We start from the raw sequence: 19,488 nt of genomic DNA, 5'->3' as shown, positions 1-19,488 counted from the left end.
TACTATAGTATGTCTTCCAAAAATGTTCAAAACTGGTCAAAAACGTCATACTATAGTATGTCGTCCAAAATTGGTCAAAAACGTCACCGTATAGTATGTCGTCCAAAAATGGTAAAAACGTCATACTATGGTATGTCGCCAAAAATGATCAAAAACGGCATAGTATAGTTTGACGTCCTAAAAAGGTCAAAATTGGTAAAAAACGTCATAGTATAGTATGTCTTTCAAAAAAGTCATACTTTAGTATGTCGTCCAAAAATGGTCAAAAACGTCATAGTATAGTATGTCGTCCAAAAATGGTCAAAATTGGTCAAAAACGTCATAGTATAGTATGTCTTTCAAAAAAGTCATACTATAGTATGTTGTCCAAAAATGGTCAAAAACGTCATAGTATAGTATGTTGTCCAAAAATGGTCAAAATTGGTCAAAACAACATTGTATAGTATGTCTTTCAAAAAAGTCATACTATAGTATGTCGTCCAAAAATGATCAAAAACGGCATAGTATAGTTTGACGTCCTAAAAAGGTCAAAATTGGTCAAAAACGTCATAGTATAGTTTGACGTCCTAAAAAGGTCAAAATTGGTAAAAAACGTCATAGTATAGTATGTCTTTCAAAAAAGTCATACTATAGTATGTCGTCCAAAAATGGTCAAAAACGTCATAGTATAGTATGTCGTCCAAAAATGGTCAAAATTGGTCAAAAACGTCATAGTATAGCATGTCGTCCAAAAATGGTCAAAAACGTCATAGTATAGTATGTTGTCCAAAAATGGTCAAAATTTGTCGAAAACGTCATAGTGCAGCATGTCGTCCAAAAATGGTCAAAACGTCATACTATAATATGTTTTCAAAAATTTTCAAAATTGGTCAACAATGTTATCGTATAGTATGTCGTCCAAAAATGGTAAAAAAAGTAATTGTATAGTATGTCGTCCAAAAATGGTAAAAAAGTCATACTATAGTATGAAATGAAACGAAAAAATAAAATGTCATACAATAGCATGTCTTACATATTTTCTTGATGAAAAGTCATACTTTAGCATGTTGTCTAAAAAATAAAAAAAAGTAATTCGATAGCATGTCATCCAAAATTTGACCAAAAAGTAGATTACACCCCCCCCCCAACCAGAAATGTTCCTTTCTAAACAAATTTGAAATATTCTCATTATTTTATTTTTATTTTTTAGTTGTCTATTTTAAGTGATATGATGAATGACACTGTTTCCATGTCCATGTTCCAGGCCATGCGTGTTATGGGCAAACTGATGAGAGAGTGTTGGTACGGTAACCCTGCTGCTCGACTCACTGCTTTACGGGTCAAGAAGTCTCTGTCTCAGTTGACCGTCATCAAGGACACAAAAGAATAGATGGATCTGTTGCCCTGCAGATCAGCACCGGTGTTGGAACTGTTGCAACAAGAGGAACTGAGAGCAAACGAGGACCAACTGAGCTCTCTGTCTGCCTGAGGCTGCCCCCTGCAGGACATAGTTACACTGCGCACCCTCAGAGAGCCTCATCAGGTGGTTTTTGCTGTTGTTGTTGTCGTTGTTGTTGTCGTTGCCAAAGTATTCAGGAGGTGTCTGAGGCTGCTTTTTGTTTTGCACACAGACATATGAAATGAACCTATTTGAACCAAACAGCTCCTCTTTAGAAAGGAAGAGCCGTGAAGAAATAAATGTATGTTTAATGTATATACAGATTATTTTTGCTACCTCACACATTTAAGTTGCCAAAGCTTGAAGTTGCACATTGTGGTGTGTTTGTTTTTTTTGTGTGTGCCATATTTTGTAGCAAACACAGTGTTGCTGTGCTAAAGGACAATCACAGGAGGAGAACATTGGATTAAACAAAAATTGAATTGATTGCTCCGGAATGGTTGCTCCTTGACATTTCCCTTCTCATCTAAGAGGCTTCTTCAGTTCTGTTTTGCGTTGAAGGATTTTTACTCCCAAACAACCAGCAAACATCCTGGTCATAGTTCTACTTATGCCATTAAATCAGTAGCAACGAGCCTCGTTGGTCAAGAAATCTACAAATCCAGTTTCTACTGATTCAGAGACATTTGCACAACTGTGACCGAGATACGTGAGAATCTACACAGATATTTAAAGGTGGAGGAATGAAAAACAAACAAACAGTGACTTAGCTCTGATGAGCGGTTTGCCATGCCAGCTGTAGTTGGTTGCAGTGGTCAGTGATCAGTCTGTTGGTCCAAACGCATCCACACCTATACTGACTGACCTTTCATATTCCCCAGGAGACGACCTCTGATTCCTGGAGTTAAGACACAACTGAGGTTCACAGAAAACTGCTCAAAACTAATGAAAGCTGAGTTCACTTCCTGGTCTGTCTTTAATTGTGGTTACAGTAGGAAACACTGACAGATGCAACAACTTGACCTTTTCCCCCGACTCCACCCTCAGGGCAAACCCTTGCTTTTAACCGTCTTTTAAGAGTGCAAAGACGTCTCTCAGTTTTGACGGCCCGGCTTACCCGCGATGAGAATGTACAAGTGTTAAACTTGAGAACCGAAGCTTGTGAATTTTTGCACACTGAAAACTTTTCAGCTCACCGTTTAATCCTAGTTTTTTTTGGACAAAATAAGCTCTATCGTGAATGTGGAAAAATGTGTTTTACTCAATTTATACCTTATTTGCACTTTGGAAATTCAAACAGTTTGGGTTATGGATGCAAACGAATTGTCCATTGTCATGAGAGGCTTTTGGGAAGTGCTCACAGGTAAATCTGTGCACTCACGTGTGCAGGCTTACCTGTGTGTCTCTGTGTGATTCTGATAAATCATTGTAGTTCTTGTGAAGCTGTGAAACTGGTACTTTGCAGAAAACAAACAACTTTCCATGTCTCCCCACACACTTGGTGGTTTCATATTCATGTCTATAGTTACATAATCTCAAGTTAAGGTTTATATTGTTTTAGCTGCTATAGCAAAAGTTACATAACCACAAACTCTCTTTTCCTGTCATGAAGGTATCAGAATTACTGGATGTGCATCAGCATCATCATCAAGTTTTTTTTTTTCTTTTTGTGAAAATGCTCAGTTCTTCAGTCATGTATTTATTTGACTGTGCTGCAATGCTACATTTAAGCATCTGGCTCTGCCTCTACTCACTGAAGACACCTATAAATACCTAGAGTTATAGAGTTATATAAGTTGTAATTAATTCCAAAGTGGAGCGACAGTGACGACCATGTGCAATTTATGACCTGTGTCTTTTTTATATTATTGTATGTGACATAGCTCAATATTAATAAATGTGACACTGCTTTCATTAAAATATGACATGCTGTTTGTTTTATTGACCTCCACCAGGAGGTATATGTTTTCGCTGGAGTTAGCTTGTCTGTTAGCAACATAACTTGAAAAACTCGAACATTTTCAGGAAATGTCCGCAATGAACAAGTGATAACATTATGGACGTGATCTGTAGATGCTATCACTATTTTTATTGCTAGTTTGTGGGAGGCTGAGCTGCTTTAGCGGAGGGCTGCGCTCTCTGAGTGCTTTTCTAGTTACACTTTAAGATTAATTGAATTTCATAAAATTTGAGGAAAATTCAATCTCAAAGAATTCCTTAAAATTCCCTGAACATTTCCACAAACCTTCCTAAAAACAAAAAAGTTATTCCCACAATAATAATAATAATAATAAAAATACAAATCTGGAAACTTTCCTTACAGTTTCCCAAAATATCTGAGAATTCCTTCAGAATTTATTGGTACTTCTCCACGCTTTTTCCTGCATATATTTTCTAAAACACTCATCAAATTTAGTTAAACTTTGCTAAAACCTTTCTTACAATTAACCTTAAATTATCTGAATTCCATAACCCAAACTAAAACAAATATACCGAGATCCTCCTTGAAAACTCTTAGGAAACTTTACTCAGATTCTTAATTTCCATTCTATCTTAAACATTCTGCTCCAGTCTTGACAGCACATTTATTAGTGGAAAAAAATATTTTACCTAAATATACAGTACATTTTAAGAAAACATCTGATCTAGTTCTTCTTATTATGGCTCAGTAGTCTTTATTGCTATGGCGAATTAAAATGTTTAGATTAACATAATAAATTAAACTTTTCTGTTAGACTAAAATCTAAAGACACCAAATATGTGTAAGTGATTCCAATGCAATGCTATATTTAAGTATCCATCTCTGGCTCTGCTCACTGAAGCTATCTATACATATTGTTGTTTCAAAGAGGAGTGACCACCATGTTCAGTTTCAAAGTCTTTTCTTCCATTTTATATATGATGACACACGCTAGTTAAATATGAATAAATGCTGTACTTGCTTTTGCGTGATTACATTGCTTACATCAATAAGTGAGGTCACTGAGTCAGAGCAAGTCTCTGGTGCACATCAGTGTAAGTAGGGCACGATGTCACAGAGACTTTTTTGGTCCCTTTATTCATGTTTCCCATCTCACTTTTACCATCTGATGTGACTCTGTCTGCGCTTTATCTTTTGCTGCTCTATTCGTGTACGCGCTGATGTGGATTTGTCCGTTACATACAGAGGAAATGAAGCTGGGACAGCGAGGCTATCAGCGCGACACAGATGAGTCATTCCCTAACTGATTCATTGCTGTAAGTTGCTTTACCAGATTTTTACTGCAGTACCTGTCACCTCAGAGAAGGTCACACAGTTTGCAGGAAGTTAGCTGCACTTCCCTGTAGTAACAACACTAAGTGAAGAGTCTGGTTTGTTAGTTTATTGGCAGAAGTTGAATCCACTACTACTAATAATTATCTTTGTGTAAATGCTTTAATAAAACAATCATTTGGTTACGTTAAAGGTCAAAGGTCATAGCATTTTGTTTGTAGTTCAGGGAAGGGCCTTGCTTTATGTTTCTACAGCAGCCTGAAGCGACACATCAGAGCAAGTGTTTCATGTTTTGAAGTGAAACCATAGAATGCAAACAAAGAAAATTGACATCCTTTTTTAGTATGTGTAGGCCACCGTAGTCCCCTGATTTGTAATAATCTGCAGTCTCACTAATATCATTAACTTTTAACACACCAAACTTTTGGATTATTATTATTATTACTCATTAGATATGTGCCGTTCATATTAAGGTGAAAGTTCACCCAAATGCCAACCTCTCCTCAGAACAATAATAATAATAATAGTAATAATGGGCTGCTATTATTGAAGTGAACATAACAGCAGCCCGTTTTTTGACAGGTCACAGTAGGAGAATCACAGGTGTACATAATCAAAGTAGTGAACGGCTGAGTTCCATTTAGCTTCCTCAGTTGCAGGACACACACTGGCTCACTGTCACACTTTGACCAGACTTACACGAACTCAACAGTGCCATCGTCAATGTGATCAGAAACACCTGTGCTTTTCCTGCTTACACGTCTCAAAAGGGCCCATTAGTGGTGGACTTGTTATGCTTCAATACATGGATGCATATTCACAATTCATATTCTTATATTAGACTATTTTTTATGCTATTCTTGTTGGACCAACATCTGACAAAAAAAAAAGAAGCTACTTGCCCCACTGGTTGCGTCTTTTTCTTCTTCTTCGCATTACAGCAGGTGGCAAGTGGTCACCAATTCTTCCCGATTCTCTACAGCTCCTGCTTAAAGAAGGATTCTGATATCAAAAGAATTGAATCAGGTGTGTTGGAGCAGGGGAACACCAAAGGTATGCGGGGCGGTGGGATTCGAGAAACAAGTGTATTAGGTAACATCTCTGCTGAGGGTCATGGAGTCAGAGGGGTTTGCTGTGATGAAATGTGTGTTATGTGTACCGCACAGTACAAAAGCTAAAAAAGAAAATTAGAAATGAAGCTTTTGTACGCGATGAAAGATCACACTCTTTTCATGTATGTTACACAAAGTCCTGTTTGAAGGCAGTGGCATGCTAGTGGGAGAAGGTTGGTGCACTGTGGTTCAGTTTTTCTTTGTCTCCCTCACTGCTCGTCTGTGTGTATTCTTTTCCCCTTTTTTTTTTTTTTTTTGATCCCACTATGTCTGATGCCTTCAGTCCATTGACCCATGCTGTCTGTGTGGGGAGTGTGAGTGACAATGGCCCTGAGCTAAATCAGCCTTTTGTCTGTCTCCATAAGACGAGCCTGCAGAAATGAGAGAGTGAGGCAGAGCTGGAAGCAGGTGCTGGTGGGGGCATGAGGTGGCAGTTTCTCATGCATTGCTGATTTCTGACAGACCATAAATCAAATTGCAAAGTCTGCAAAAAAAAAAAAGAGTAAAGGGGACTGTTTGAAGGGGAATTATACAAGAAACATTCTTCAGCACTCTCCTTCCCTTTCTTTTCACAACAACAGGCCAGGCCTTCTCAAGAAAGAGAGAGAGAAAAAAAAGAAAAGGGTTAAAGGAGGTGAGGAGGAAAGTGTGTATGAGTGAGGCTGTGATCTGCAGGTTCACCACAATCATCATCACATGGTGTGGATTTCCGCGCTGACACTTTTTTTTTTCTTCGGTTCGTGCTGCACAGCAGAAGCAGGACCACACCTCGCAGCAGTCACTAAAGAGCAGCAGGACATAATGGTGCTTTGAGGACTACTCTAGCATGCAGTCCACCATGAACTTCAATGGACTTCAACAGCAGGGCAGCCAAGAGAATGACATTCTGGATAATGTTCAGAGGAAGAAGAGTTCTCTGTGGTCCCGGCGTTCACTGAGGGGGAACAAAGATCGGCAACTTCAGAACACAAGCTTTCTGCCCAGAGTTTGCAAGGTGAGTTATTGGAAATATACACTTTACATAGACTGTGACATAAGAGTGGAGCAATATTTTTCTTCTTCATTATTACTTTAAAATGAGAATCACTGCAATGATTTGGCACAAATTGTGCAGAAGTAAATACAGCAGGTCCCGGGCAAATGCCCCGAAAGCCTTTTAACTATTTTAATCTTCCAAGTTATGCAACACTATAGGATCAACAAGTTTCCTAAACATTTCAGAACAAGTCCATTGTTTTAGAGAATAACTTTGCATTTCTCCCTTTGCAGCCCAAACTAACCCCCTCTACCTCACTGATCGATTACGCCGACCCACAAAGGTAAAAACCTGATGTGAAACTTCTTTTACGTTTTCCTCTGCGCTTTTACCACATGCAAAACTTTATTCTAACTTTAAATGAATCACTAGTATTTGTCAGAATAATAAAAACGCATCTTTTTTTTCTTTTTTTTTTGCACAGGATCACAGTTGAACTGGAGAAACAAGACAATGAAACATTTGGTTTTGAAATTCAGGTATTAAAAATTGAAGTGAAGGAACATTTTTTTTTAAAGTTCACATTGATGCCTCTTTTTTTTTTTTTTAGGGGGGATAAATGATATCTTCATATTTGTCTTTGTTGCAGACGTATGGACTGCAGATGAAGAACAGCTCTGCGGTGGAAATGTGCACGTTTGTCTGCAAAGTGCAGAGGGACAGCACTGCAGAGAACGCCGGCCTGACCACAGGTGAAGCAGCCACATCCTCTCCCCCACCCTATAACACACACACACACGAAACCCACATTCACTGGTGTAGATAGTGTGACAGATATACCTCTGGTCAGATATATGCTGTAAACGCCCACACACACGCACACACTGACGCTTAAGCACAATAGATAGCAATCGAGTTCTCATAACTGATGACTTCCCTTTTTTGCCTTCATTTACTGTAGGAGATGTTATTGTTACAATAAACGGGGTCAGCATCGAAGGGTCATCACACAACGACATACTCGGTCTGATAAAGGAATCCACCAACAGGCTGAAGTGAGTGGCAGCGATTCTAAAGCCAACATTTATAACTACTTTCTATTGGAAGGATGTGTGATACATTATGTTTTTTGTTGTTGTTCCAGGATGGAGACTGTGTGTGGGAATATAGTGAAGCAGATAGAACTGGAGAAGAGGATGAAGCTGCTGAAGGTAACACTGCAGTTACTCACATACTGCTGCTCTGTGATAGTCTGAGTATTTGTACATGCACATATTCTAACTGCAACTCTTTTTTTATTTTGCCTATACAGCAATCACTACATGAGAAACGGGTGGAGCTGCAAGAGCTGACATTACAGGAAAAGCGCCTGATGCGAGGTGAGTGTTGGCTCAGCTGTCAGACCGCAGCACTTCCTTTCCCATCACCAATTACGCGTCTCTAAAGTCACACTGTTAACGATGTGAATTGAAGTGTAAACTCCAGATCGTGTAGAACATGAAAGGAGTTCCCCCCCCTGAGAGAAGACGCTGCTGACGAACTTCCTGCCTCAAACTTCTTGACAACTGGAGCTTTTTGCTAACTGGGGACTTAATTATGTTTTCAGGTACCTTGAGCAACAGCAGCTTCCGCCTCTCCATGGACTCTTCTTTGAGTTCCCCCACAGGCCGCTGCAGCCGGCGTTTCTCCAGTGACAGCAGCTACAGTGACCAGGCCAGCGTGTTCGGGGACGTGTGCTCTCCCAGCCCCTGCAGTGCAGCCAGCACCGCAGACGACAGCTGCTTCTTCTCCAGAGATTTCCCCTCACAGGACAGCTCGGGCAGGTTTTCGCTGAGCTCGAGCCTCCATCACAAGCCCCTCAGCCGCTCCAGCAGCTCCAGCTACGCCGGCAGCAGCAGCTCCCTCTCTCCCTCGTGGGAGGAAACGAGGATCTCGTCCTTGTTTGGTACTCTGCCCAGAAAAAGCAGGAAAAGCAATGTACGCAAACACATCTTCAAGTTAATTCCTGGACTCCAACGATCAGTCGAGGAGGAGGAGACGGGGCCAAACACTCAGTGACCTGTTGCTCTCCTGCTTCTTGACTCTTACTTGATAGAGAAGTGATTGATAATGAAGTGTTTGCACATGCTTAAAAGGTTGGGTTTAGTGTTTGCTTTAACAGAGACATGGAAAAGACTGATATTGTGAAGATGGTCTACTGTACAGGAAGAGGAGTCTGGCTCACTGCTTGGCACAAAAGCATTATGAAAATGTGTAAATGTGTAAATGAATGTATTCCTCAGATTGTCATGGCTAAACTAAATAAATAATGTATTTTACTAAATAAATGCCTTTACCCCTCTCATACCATTTATAACAGTCTGAAATGCAGTACCTGCGTTCATGAGAATGGCTTATTTTAAAAAGCTCCTCACCACAGATGTCTGCTTAAGCAAAACAGGATGTGGGTATATGTCATACCGTCGTATGTATACTACTCACCTGTTTCTCATTTCAAAAATAATTTATACACCAGTCACTTTCAGTATTCAGAAGCCCTGAAACTGTTTTCTTGTCCAGTCAGTGTACTGTATGTTGACACGTTTTCAAAAGCAATTTTTATGATTAAAAATTAAAATGATGCACATGCTTGTGTGAGTTTTATAAACGTACTTATGTATTTTCTGTTCAGATACTAAAGAGCAACACAGCATGCTCTATTTACAGCTGTCATTTCAATAGTACTGTTTAAAGTGTGGAATGATGCAGGAAATAAACAGTTTTAACACAAACGAGCACTGGTTTTATTGAGTGCAATAGTTTTCAAGCTATTTACATATACGTACATGTACATTTCCTGTAACAGGTCTGTTTCCTGCTGTTGTGGCGAGAGCGACAGACAGACACCTAATGGGGCATCATGCATCTTACTGATAAATATTCACACCCTTGACACTCTCGATTGTTGATATTTACATCACATGTTGATGCACTTGTCTCATTATTATAAAGGAACGAAATAAAATGGCTAAACTTTAGGTTTTATGGAACAAACTAAACCCAGAGGAAAATCATGTTGTGCAGGTTATTGTCATTTGAAACTTAATGAGTGTTTGCAAAGAAATATCTGAATGTAAATCCTTTATCTGACTTTTTTTTTTTATTCCTTAAACCTCAAAATTGTAAAGCAGCACAAAAGTGAAAGTTCTTTCCACTGCTGTGTGCAGAGAGCGCTGATGTTTTAAGAACATTATATCAGCATTAAGGTGCTTTACTAATGATCTTTACTTACATAAAGCTCCTGCCTATAGGAGAATGTTGATCCAGACTACAGCATGCACGTTGTCAACCAGCAGAGATTAGAGCTGGAGTACAATGCAGTATATGCAGATGCCAGAGCAACAAAGAGTCTTTGTTGGGTCCACAACAAAACCACTGTTCTTCAGTGATTTCAGCGCACATACTCAATGACATGGTGGTCGCGCACGAGAGCTGGACCTTGCACCGATTTACAATGCAGAATAGTGTTTTGGTAACACTGGATCTGACCATGTGAGCTCTGAGGATGTTTGACTTTTCAATTTAAGAAACTCTCTGCAAAGAACAGCATCACATCACAGCAGATGAGTGCTGTTTGACTATTATTCAGCATCACAGGAGGGAAGAAGAGAAAGACATGGAGACAAGTTCAGCTCCTCCAAAGGCCCAGAGACTCACATCAGAAGAGGAGAATGCACTGGTGTCCCAGGTACTGGAGATCATCGGTGGCATCACTCTGGAGGCCTTACACACCATGGATCAGCCCGCGGAGAGAGCTGTGTGTTTGATGGAGGAGGGAGACGACTCTGTGTTCTACAGCGACGAGGATCAGACTAATCAGGAATGCGAGTTGGCCAACACACTGTGTGGGGTCGCTGCCAATGAGGGCAAATATCTTATTAAAAGTGAAGGAGTGGAAAAACCAATCCCACAGGCGAAGGGCGAAGCAGAGGGAGAAGTCTTAAATGACAAAGAGAATTTAGCGATGGAGAAAGACACAGCTTTGCAGTTCATTCTGACTGAAGAAGAAGAGGAGGTGGAATACAAAGAGCTCCAAACACAAAATACTGAGCATAAGCATCAGTCAGACTCTACAGGACCAGGAGCAGAAGCTGGTTTAACGGAGCAGAATGCATCATCAGAAACAGGTAAGATGAATTTAAATTGTTTAGCATTCAAATAAATAGTTTGTATGGAATATAATATGTTTTTCCTCTTTATTCTCTTTACAGCAACTCAAAACAAGGAACAAAAAAAGGCTCAGATATCAAACCTTGAACCTACTGATGTAACTAATGAGGAGTGTCACGCAAGGCTGGACAGAAAGGAACAAGTCCCCACAGAGATGTCGGGTGTTGAACTCCAGATATCAGGCGACGGACAAATTACGCTAGAGCAAGAGCCAGAGCGGGAAGACAACTTCCATTTTCCTGTGGGGTTTCATCAGACGGCGACCAGCACAGGCTACGCTACGCTGCCTCTGCTGAAGAAATCCAGGGACAGCGGCGACAGTCACCAGGAATCCTCCTCCTCCTCGTCTTCCAAGTACAGCACCCTGTCCTACCGCAAGATCAGCAGAGGAAACACTCGCAAGAAGATAGAGGAGTTCGAGCACATGATCATGAATTTATAAGAAGGTTTCAGCAGTAACTCTCCTGTTCACACAAACCTCACACATAATGGTTTCTTAATGAACCGTGTTCTGTTTACATCTGTTGTTTAGTCTGTAACTGTAGAGGAACGCCAAACAAATCATCTCACGCTAACAAGGTAGATTAAGCGAATGGAATGCTCTGAGATTATAATCCTACTAGCCGTAATGAAGGTGTTGTTTTGTGTTCGAGTTTATAGCATCTGAACCTTTGGAGTGAGCTTAACTAAGAGAACACACTTGTCCACACATGCCCTGATGTTTAGTGGATTAAAAAAAAAAAACAAAAAAAAACATGATAAAATAAACAAGTCTCATCGTCATCTGTTTTACTTCCCGGATGAAAATGCATTTCCGACAGTTTGTGGTTAAAGCTTCTGATAAAAGATGACAAAATCATGAAATCACAGCACAAGTTCATTTGGCAGAATGAACCAACACTTCCCCCTAGTGACAAAGAAAGTTCACAACCAAATCTACACGTAAATAACACAGCAATAAAAAGCACAGAAGCATCCATTTCACCCAAAGTGGCCTCACCAAATATAAAGTATATGACATCTAAAAAGTAGATGCGACACATTTTACACAAACAAAGAAATTCTATTTCCCATGCGTATTTACCTCTGCAGTAGAAACACTTGAGGCACTGTGCATGTCTTTGGCTTCAAACATAATCAGAATAACACTTAATAAAATGGAGTGAACCTCAAACCTGTAGCCCAGTTAAAATAACAATAATAAGAAAAAAAATAGGCCCTTTTACCAAATTACCAGTGCAAAGTACCTTAAAAAATGTCCTTAACCAGGGAACATTTTTTTCTTTTCTTTTTTTTCTTCTTTTCTGTGTTTTAAATCAAGATCAGTCCCCGCTGAAGGAATCCAAACAGGACATTAGAAACATTGCACGTCTCCCACACGCTCCACATAATATGAAAGTTCCTCCATACAGTCCTGTGTTTTGAGGTTGGACCACAGATGACTCCAAAGTGCGAGGCCACTGAAGCTCTCTATAGTGCAAATTGGACATGTAAAAAAAAAAAAATCAGCATCACTCTCACCACTAAAAATTGTAGTGTGTGAACTGCCACTTCTGGAGGCTGTTGTGAGAATCACACGTTTTGAGGCAAACAGTGTCTCCTTTAGGTCCCGCCTCCAGGCAAATGTGATTAAGAAACTCTGTTATGATGTGGTCCGCCTTCACAAAGATAAAAACAGGAGACAGAATTAATGCATAAAGCAGAGGTGTCAAACACATGTGGCCCAAACGTGGCCCATGAAAACATTCTCCTTTGAACACAGTGGGTGTGGTGATTTAATATAGACTAGAAATAGATTTGCTAGCAATATTTTTTATAATAGTAAGGATTAGACATTTGGTTGTAATTATCACAACATTAAAAGTACCATAAATTTACATACACTACTGTTCAAAAGTTTGGGGTCATCTATACAATTTTTTTGTGTTTTCCATTAAAAGTCATACTTTTATTCATCAAAAGAGTTGCAAAATGAATGGAAAATTAGAAATAATGATTTTTATTCAAAACAACGATTTTGCCCTTCAAACTTTGCTTTTGTCAAAGAACCAGCAAAACTGTTTTCAGCTGTGCTAACATCATTGCACAAGGGTTTTCGAGGGTTATCTAATCATCCAATAGCCTTCTAACGCCATTAGCAAACACAATGTACCATAAGAACACTGGAGAGATTGTTGTTTATGTGTTTATTCACCTATGTACATATTCCATTAGACGGTTGCAGCTAGAATAGTCGTTTACCACATTAACAATGTATAGAGTGTATATACATGTATATGTATATGTATATGTATATATATATCAGCTTATATTATTTAATTGATTCCATATTTATTTCTCTGTTTTTGATAATAATAGATTTATTTGGCATCATAAATATGTTATTATTCTGAAGTACACATCATTTTGTAACAAAACAAGACCTTTCACTTTGAAAATTTGAAAATTTCACTGTGAAATATCATCATCAAATATCTTTATGGTGATATCATGGTGGAATATTATGCTGAGCTCATGCTGCTCAGCCGCTACAGAACCACAGACCGCCTCCCTCATGACCAGTCTAGACACCTCATTGGCCGTTTTGAGTTTGAAACCCCTGGTATAAAGCTTTAGCCTCTGAATACTCACTGGTTTTCCCACAATTAAGTTTAAACTGATGGCAACATTTCATTTCTGCAGGACAATGAATCCGGCAAATTCAGTCCTTTGATTACACATGACACAGACAAACATCGACCTACCAGAGCTGTGGTGGTGGCTTTGTGGAACCAGCGCTGTGCTGCTTTGGCGTTATCGCACGGTTGCAAAGCTAAGCCATTGTTCTCGCCTTGCGGTGCAACACACAGGTCCTGCTGGCGAATAAGCTTCATCCAGGTGTAATTAAAGTGCTGACTCTACAAAAACCAGAAAAAGAGGAAGGGAGTGCCAAAGGTTGTAATTATGCTCTGTGGAAATAAAGAGATGTTGAAATAATGGCTGAGTGGGGCTGAGCTGAGTCCAAGAAGACCACAGTTAGAGAAGGCTTGGTCTGCTCTTGAACTCCACCCTTGTTTATCGTGGCTTGGGTCCTGTCTTGGACTCATGCATAAGTAGATTCTTGGATATTTTTTTTACGGTATCCCCTCCATAATTACCACGCTCATGAGGCTAAAAGTGCACTGAATGTGCACACATTCCTCAGAGACACAGAGGAATTGTGACACACTTGATTTGTTGTGTTCAGTAAAAATAAAAGCACTTACCTCCTTACTGAGATCACATATCTCGAAGGACAGAGAGCTGTTCTGCAGCGTGAGGCATTTTCTTAAACCACGATTGAAGACCTACGGGGAAAAACAGCATGGTAAACAACATTTGTTTACATGGCGCTGCTTTTATAACTTTAACGCATTCTATCTGAATGTTGTCAAAGAAGAGAGTATGCGTAGTTATATCAAATTATACAATTATATATACAGTATATTATCAGTGAATGCAATGATAACAAAACACACATCTTTCTTCTCCAATGTCTAATGGCAACTACTACCACAAGGTGGAAGCAGCAACAAGTATTTAGTTAATTTGTTGTTATTGCCGTGTGACAGAATTATCTTTGATGTAGAAATGTAAATTAAAGTCTGAATGGAGCACCGACACTGATTTCCTTCCCCATAAAGACTTGCGTTTGAAGAAAGCACACGTTGGAACACTTACTTCACTGTAAAGTACCATGCTCTTTTTTTCCACATACAGTCTTTTCTAATAAACTGTCTTGTGGAGACACTATCATTTCTGAACAACTGCCGAGTTTTGATTAGAAACTCTTGCCATGGTAAAGGCCTGTATCCCGGTCTAAGTTTTAGAGAAACTGATCCAGGCTTTTATCACATCTCGGCTGGATTATTGTTATTCTCTGTATGTGAGCTTCGACCACATTTTAAAATTGTATTGTTGGTTTTTAAAGCTCTTTATGGTTTGGCACCATTTTATGTCTCATCTTCACACCCCAGCCCGAGCTCTGAGATCTAATAACAGGTTGCTTTTAAATGTGCCCTAAAACCCGATTAAAAATCCTGGGGCCTTTCCTGTAGCTGTCCCCAAACTATGCAACAATTTACCCATTGAAGGAAATCACATACCATGCCTTCGGCTTTGACTACAGGAGCTTTCATATCTGGATACACGTTGTCCAGGTACCACTTGAAACTTTTGCATTTCAGCTTCTTCCTCAGCTCGATCTGGTCGGTGAGGTTGCCGACGTCATTGAACTGCTTATTCAGCAGGTGCTGGAAGCCGTGTCCGTAGAAGAGGTCCTTGTACTCGTCCAGCCAGACCTCGGCCACTCTCGCCAAGTTGCGCTCCACCGTCTTCTGCCTGTCTTTGGGGAACTTGTACGGGTTCTGCCCTCGGAAAATGTGTCCCACTCGAGAGCAGGGGATGATCTCAATTTCCCCTCCGCACATCCAGATCTGTTCAAAGGCAACGTGTTAGACAAAGAAAGAAAGAAAAGTTCCCAAACAAGCAATTTTCTTATGTCTTAATTAGCAATATACCTTAAATGAAATCTCCATGTTCTCCCCGCCCCAAACATCCAGGCCTGGGTCATAAGCACCAAGCTCATAGAAGTATTTTTTGTCAATGGAGAAAAGGCCTCCAGCCATAACTGGACACCTGTAAGACGGATTATATGAATTTAAAGCCCCAGAAACCCAAATATCAATGAAATATGAACAGAAAAGTAAAAACTTGGTACCTGATGGGATCTGCGATGGTCAAGTTGTGCTTCTTGATGTAGTCCGCTGGAACAGTGCTCCAGCCAAACACCAACGGCCACTGGAAAACACCTCTTTGGAAGGTGTCAACCAGCACATAACTGGACAAAGAGGAAGAGCAGAATCTCCAGTGTCAAAGTGACATTTTTTTTGTTTTTTTTCTTCTATAAGACATTCAGCATGACTCTAGAACACTCAGTATGTCCTTAGACATGATCTCATTCAGTCACCTCAGGTCCTTATCGTTGATGACTTCAATAACTGGACATGGCACCGTCTTGCGATCCAGATAGATCCTCTCCAAAAGCGGCTCCAACCAGCCCACATTACACTCAATGTGGGAGTCTAGGAAGGTAAGGACCTCACCTACAGGAGAGGACAACAAATCAAGTCACATCTGCATATTATACGTGTGATATTTATGGTCCTGTCAAAGAAAGGTAGCATGTACTATAAATAAGATGTATAATAGTGCACTATAAATACACTAGGGAACAGGTGAAAGTCTGAAAGAGGTTTCAGCAAAGACATACGATACTAAATACAATATATAATTTATGCAACATACTGTGTTGCATATTGTATTGATTGCAGAAATCGAGATGACTATAGAGAATAGAGAATGTAGGATTTCAACCTTCAAATAATGATTATATTGATGGTACATGAACTTACAACTGGGTGAATGGTGCCTCAGTCAAAGCCTAAGCAGGTGTGCATTGCCTGCATTCGCACTATGTAACTTCTGGTTACATAGCATATAGTTGGACACTGAACTCTATGTCTCGTTATGTCATGCTGATTAACATTATATCCAAACCATGGGGTATTGTGCCAAACCGAACTGTACCATGATGGTAACGTGGCATTTTAGAAACGTTTCCAGTATGTCACAGTCACAGCACTTTATCCAGTCAGGCGCCAAAACTCCGCCCTGCTCATGTTTACCTGTTATATTAATGCACCCTTATGACAGCTCTATTTACCTTTCGCAACAGCAGCTCCGGCAAGCCTGGCTCTGATCAGACCCTCTCGCTCCTTCAAACGCACGATCCGCACTTTGGGAAACTGGGCCATGTACGCGTCCAGTGGCGCTTTTAGATAGTCTGCCAGAGTACAAGTAAGCTGTGAAACGACTACAGACAAGTTCTAACATGCAGACAAAAGTACATAAAGATTAAAAAGGAAAAGGGAAGCCTATAGCACTTACACACATCATTAATAATTATTCAAAACAATGAGGATAAACATAAACTACAGTTTAATTACTGTTAACTGCAAATTCGTTAACAATAAGTGTAAAAAATCTTAATCCCCTTTGTGGCAATTTGTTGCCCTGGTGTTTTGAGTAAATAAAGACTGGACACAAACAAGCCACAGAAAGACTACTATTTAGCTATAAAAAATAGTTCAAAAGCCTCTAATGAGAACATATTTATCACATCATTTTTAATTACGTTGCAATAACACCTTAAGCCAGAAAAGTTGGTGAATGCTTCATGTACTTCATAATTTACTACCAATATATCAAGTTTAGTTTATCTAGTAATTGCCATATGCCATATACAAGAATGTGGCCAAAAACGGTTATTACATTCAAATTCAAAATACCGAAGTCTTTTAGGATTTGTTTTCCGACAACTGGCAACCCGTGGTTGCTCGGCAGCTGAGACTCTACTGACTGCAATGATTGGTAGACGGTGGTAGGTGGCGCCACATGCCAAAACATGATTTCAAAACATAAACATGATTTGCAGTCTGCAAAATATATTTTTTAATACAAATATTTTGTCTGTACTGTTGTTGTTGGTGAGTTCAGTTTGTTATATGAACATTTTTCCTGAGTCTCTGTGACATATTAGGAGGATTTTATGGCCAGTTGCTTTAGATTTATTACATAATGCACCTTTAAGTACATATAAAAAAACCTTAGACTTCCTGTAGATTCAATTGAGGTCATGTGTTTGATGCGTGATGGTCACTGAGACACTCTTTTACCTCTGGTGCTGAAATCATCCACCAGAATGATCTCTTTGAGCAGGTGTGGTGGAGACCTGTTGAGGACACTGTGCACAGAGCGGAGAAGCGTGGACCACACTTCGTCCACAAAGCAGAAAATCACACTGGTGGAGGGCAAGTCGTCGTGAACCAGATTCCGCGTGCACCTGGAAAGAAGAGCAAAAAAGGCTGATGCAGCTTTGCAATGCAAGCTTTCTGAGAAAAACCCCCCCAAAAAAAACCCAAATGTGCCGAGAAAACTCACGTTTCAGGCCTGGTGTCTGGGAGGGCACGGTCCACTGGGATCTGGTCACTCAGGTAGACATTAAAATAACCTTCATCCCATCTCCTCTTCACCTCTGAGTTGTCTTTACTGGCAACAAGAGCTGCATGACCAAACTGACCCACAGCTTTGGGATTCCTCGGAGCGATAGTCACATCCAGTGGAAGCACTCTGTGAACCCCTCCTGGTTTTCTGACAGCAGTGGAGTTATCCTTGGAGGCCTCTAGTGCTTCGAGCTTCTTTACAGGTTTAGCGTACTCCTTTGTTGCGTTTAGGGGACTCTTATTAACAGCCATCTCCTTTTTCTGCTCTTTATTTACATTCAACTCATTTTCTTTGGCATCCTTGTTGGAAGACTTTACTTTAAGAGGCTCTACCTCTTTGTTCTGAAGCTGCTTCTCGTTTGTTCCAGTCTCGTCACGCTCGTCCTTGACCGTTTCATTTGTCTTTGAATCCTCTGGCTGTGGAGTTTTATCAGGCAACACCTCTTTCTGAGGAACATCTGCTCTAGTTTTCACCAACTTGTCTACATTCAGGTCCAGGTCGACAGCTTTTTTCTCTGCAGGACCACGGTGCTTTGATGCAACATTTTGCAGAGCAGCTTCGTCTTGGTGTTCGGAGTCAAAGCCACGAGCTTTGGGGAGATGATTCCCCCGTCTGTACACCGGGTCCAGGTCGATGCCTGGGTCCACATCCACCCTCTGCACTGGGCTTATAAACCTCCTCTTCATCAGCTGTGTCACCCGGGCCTGATGCTTAAAAACCTCCCTCTCTTTGATCACTCTCTCCTTCAGCAGCTGACTGTTGGAGTCGTTTATTGATATACGGAGTGCAGCCATGTCAAAGAGCAGCCAGATGACAGAGGCGACGAACACGAAGGCGAGAACCCTCCCACTCCCTCTCAAGTATCTCCTCACCTTCATCATTGTTTTTTTTTAGACTTTAGGGAAAGTGAACTGTGGAATGAATTAAGTGTCAGGTCGCAATAGCGCGGGGGGGACTTTTGTTCTGAAGGCAAAGTTTCCTCGGTATTAGAGAGGTTAGCTGCCTGCGTGGCATGCTAGACACAGAGGGAGAGAGCGGCGGCGGCGGCAGGAGTCAGTGTTGTCACTCACAAGTACAGCAGGGTCTGACACCCATAGTCCAACACTCACACACACACACACACACTCACACACACACACACACACACAGTGTAAAGTTATTTCTCTGTACCGTGTCGCTCCAGTCACGTCCAACAGCCCGGGGACATCGCGTGTGTCTCACCAACTTCTGCCCGCTACGAAGAACAAACTTGGTGAAAGTCGCCGAAGTTCTTCCGCTAAAGTTCCACGGTGGCAAAAGTCCTGACTGACACGCTTTTGTATGAAGACTCGGCGAAAGGCTAACGCGTTGTCACTAAACTGTGATTGGACAGATTGACAGAGGGGGGGAAAAAAGAGAAGTGCACAGCGACTTAAGTCAAGAGAGCCGGAAGTAGCGCCGGAAGCGATGTGTCCTTCCTTCAAAATAGAATCATCAA

The 19,488-nt window shown here is 40.6% G+C and overlaps 3 protein-coding genes across 3 annotated transcripts in view; 2 read left to right on the top strand and 1 right to left on the bottom strand.

Annotated features, from left to right (window-relative positions):
• The window catches only part of acvr1c (activin A receptor type 1C), a gene marked incomplete at both ends in the record, with an annotated part of 62,354 nt that extends 60,985 nt beyond the window's left edge, over positions 1-1,369 (top strand). Inside the window, one exon of the mRNA XM_083908450.1 lies at positions 1,244-1,369. Within this exon, the coding sequence (XP_083764576.1) occupies positions 1,244-1,369 (126 nt within the window). The remainder of the gene's footprint in view (positions 1-1,243) is intronic.
• A 5,200-nt stretch (positions 1,370-6,569) lies between these two features.
• Positions 6,570-8,777, top strand: cytip (cytohesin 1 interacting protein; the record flags this gene model as incomplete). The annotated part of the gene is made up of 8 exons (XM_083908266.1): positions 6,570-6,737; positions 7,013-7,062; positions 7,204-7,258; positions 7,369-7,471; positions 7,681-7,774; positions 7,864-7,930; positions 8,032-8,098; positions 8,326-8,777. 8 exons carry the CDS (start codon positions 6,570-6,572, stop codon positions 8,775-8,777), a joined length of 1,056 nt encoding a protein of 351 aa, XP_083764392.1.
• Positions 8,778-12,451: 3,674 nt separating this feature from the next.
• galnt5 (polypeptide N-acetylgalactosaminyltransferase 5) lies at positions 12,452-18,892 on the bottom strand (the record flags this gene model as incomplete). The annotated part of the gene is made up of 10 exons (XM_083908449.1): positions 12,452-12,586; positions 13,673-13,825; positions 14,174-14,254; positions 15,053-15,382; positions 15,467-15,584; positions 15,667-15,786; positions 15,916-16,051; positions 16,672-16,791; positions 17,684-17,850; positions 17,949-18,892. 10 exons carry the CDS (start codon positions 18,890-18,892, stop codon positions 12,452-12,454), a joined length of 2,304 nt encoding a protein of 767 aa, XP_083764575.1.
• Positions 18,893-19,488: the final 596 nt, after the last annotated feature.

This window comes from Microchirus variegatus, assembly GCF_963457635.1.
Source record: "Microchirus variegatus genome assembly, chromosome: 22".
In the NCBI taxonomy this organism is placed as follows: Eukaryota; Metazoa; Chordata; class Actinopteri; order Pleuronectiformes; family Soleidae; genus Microchirus; species Microchirus variegatus.
This window is presented reverse-complemented; position numbering and strand designations above follow the sequence as displayed.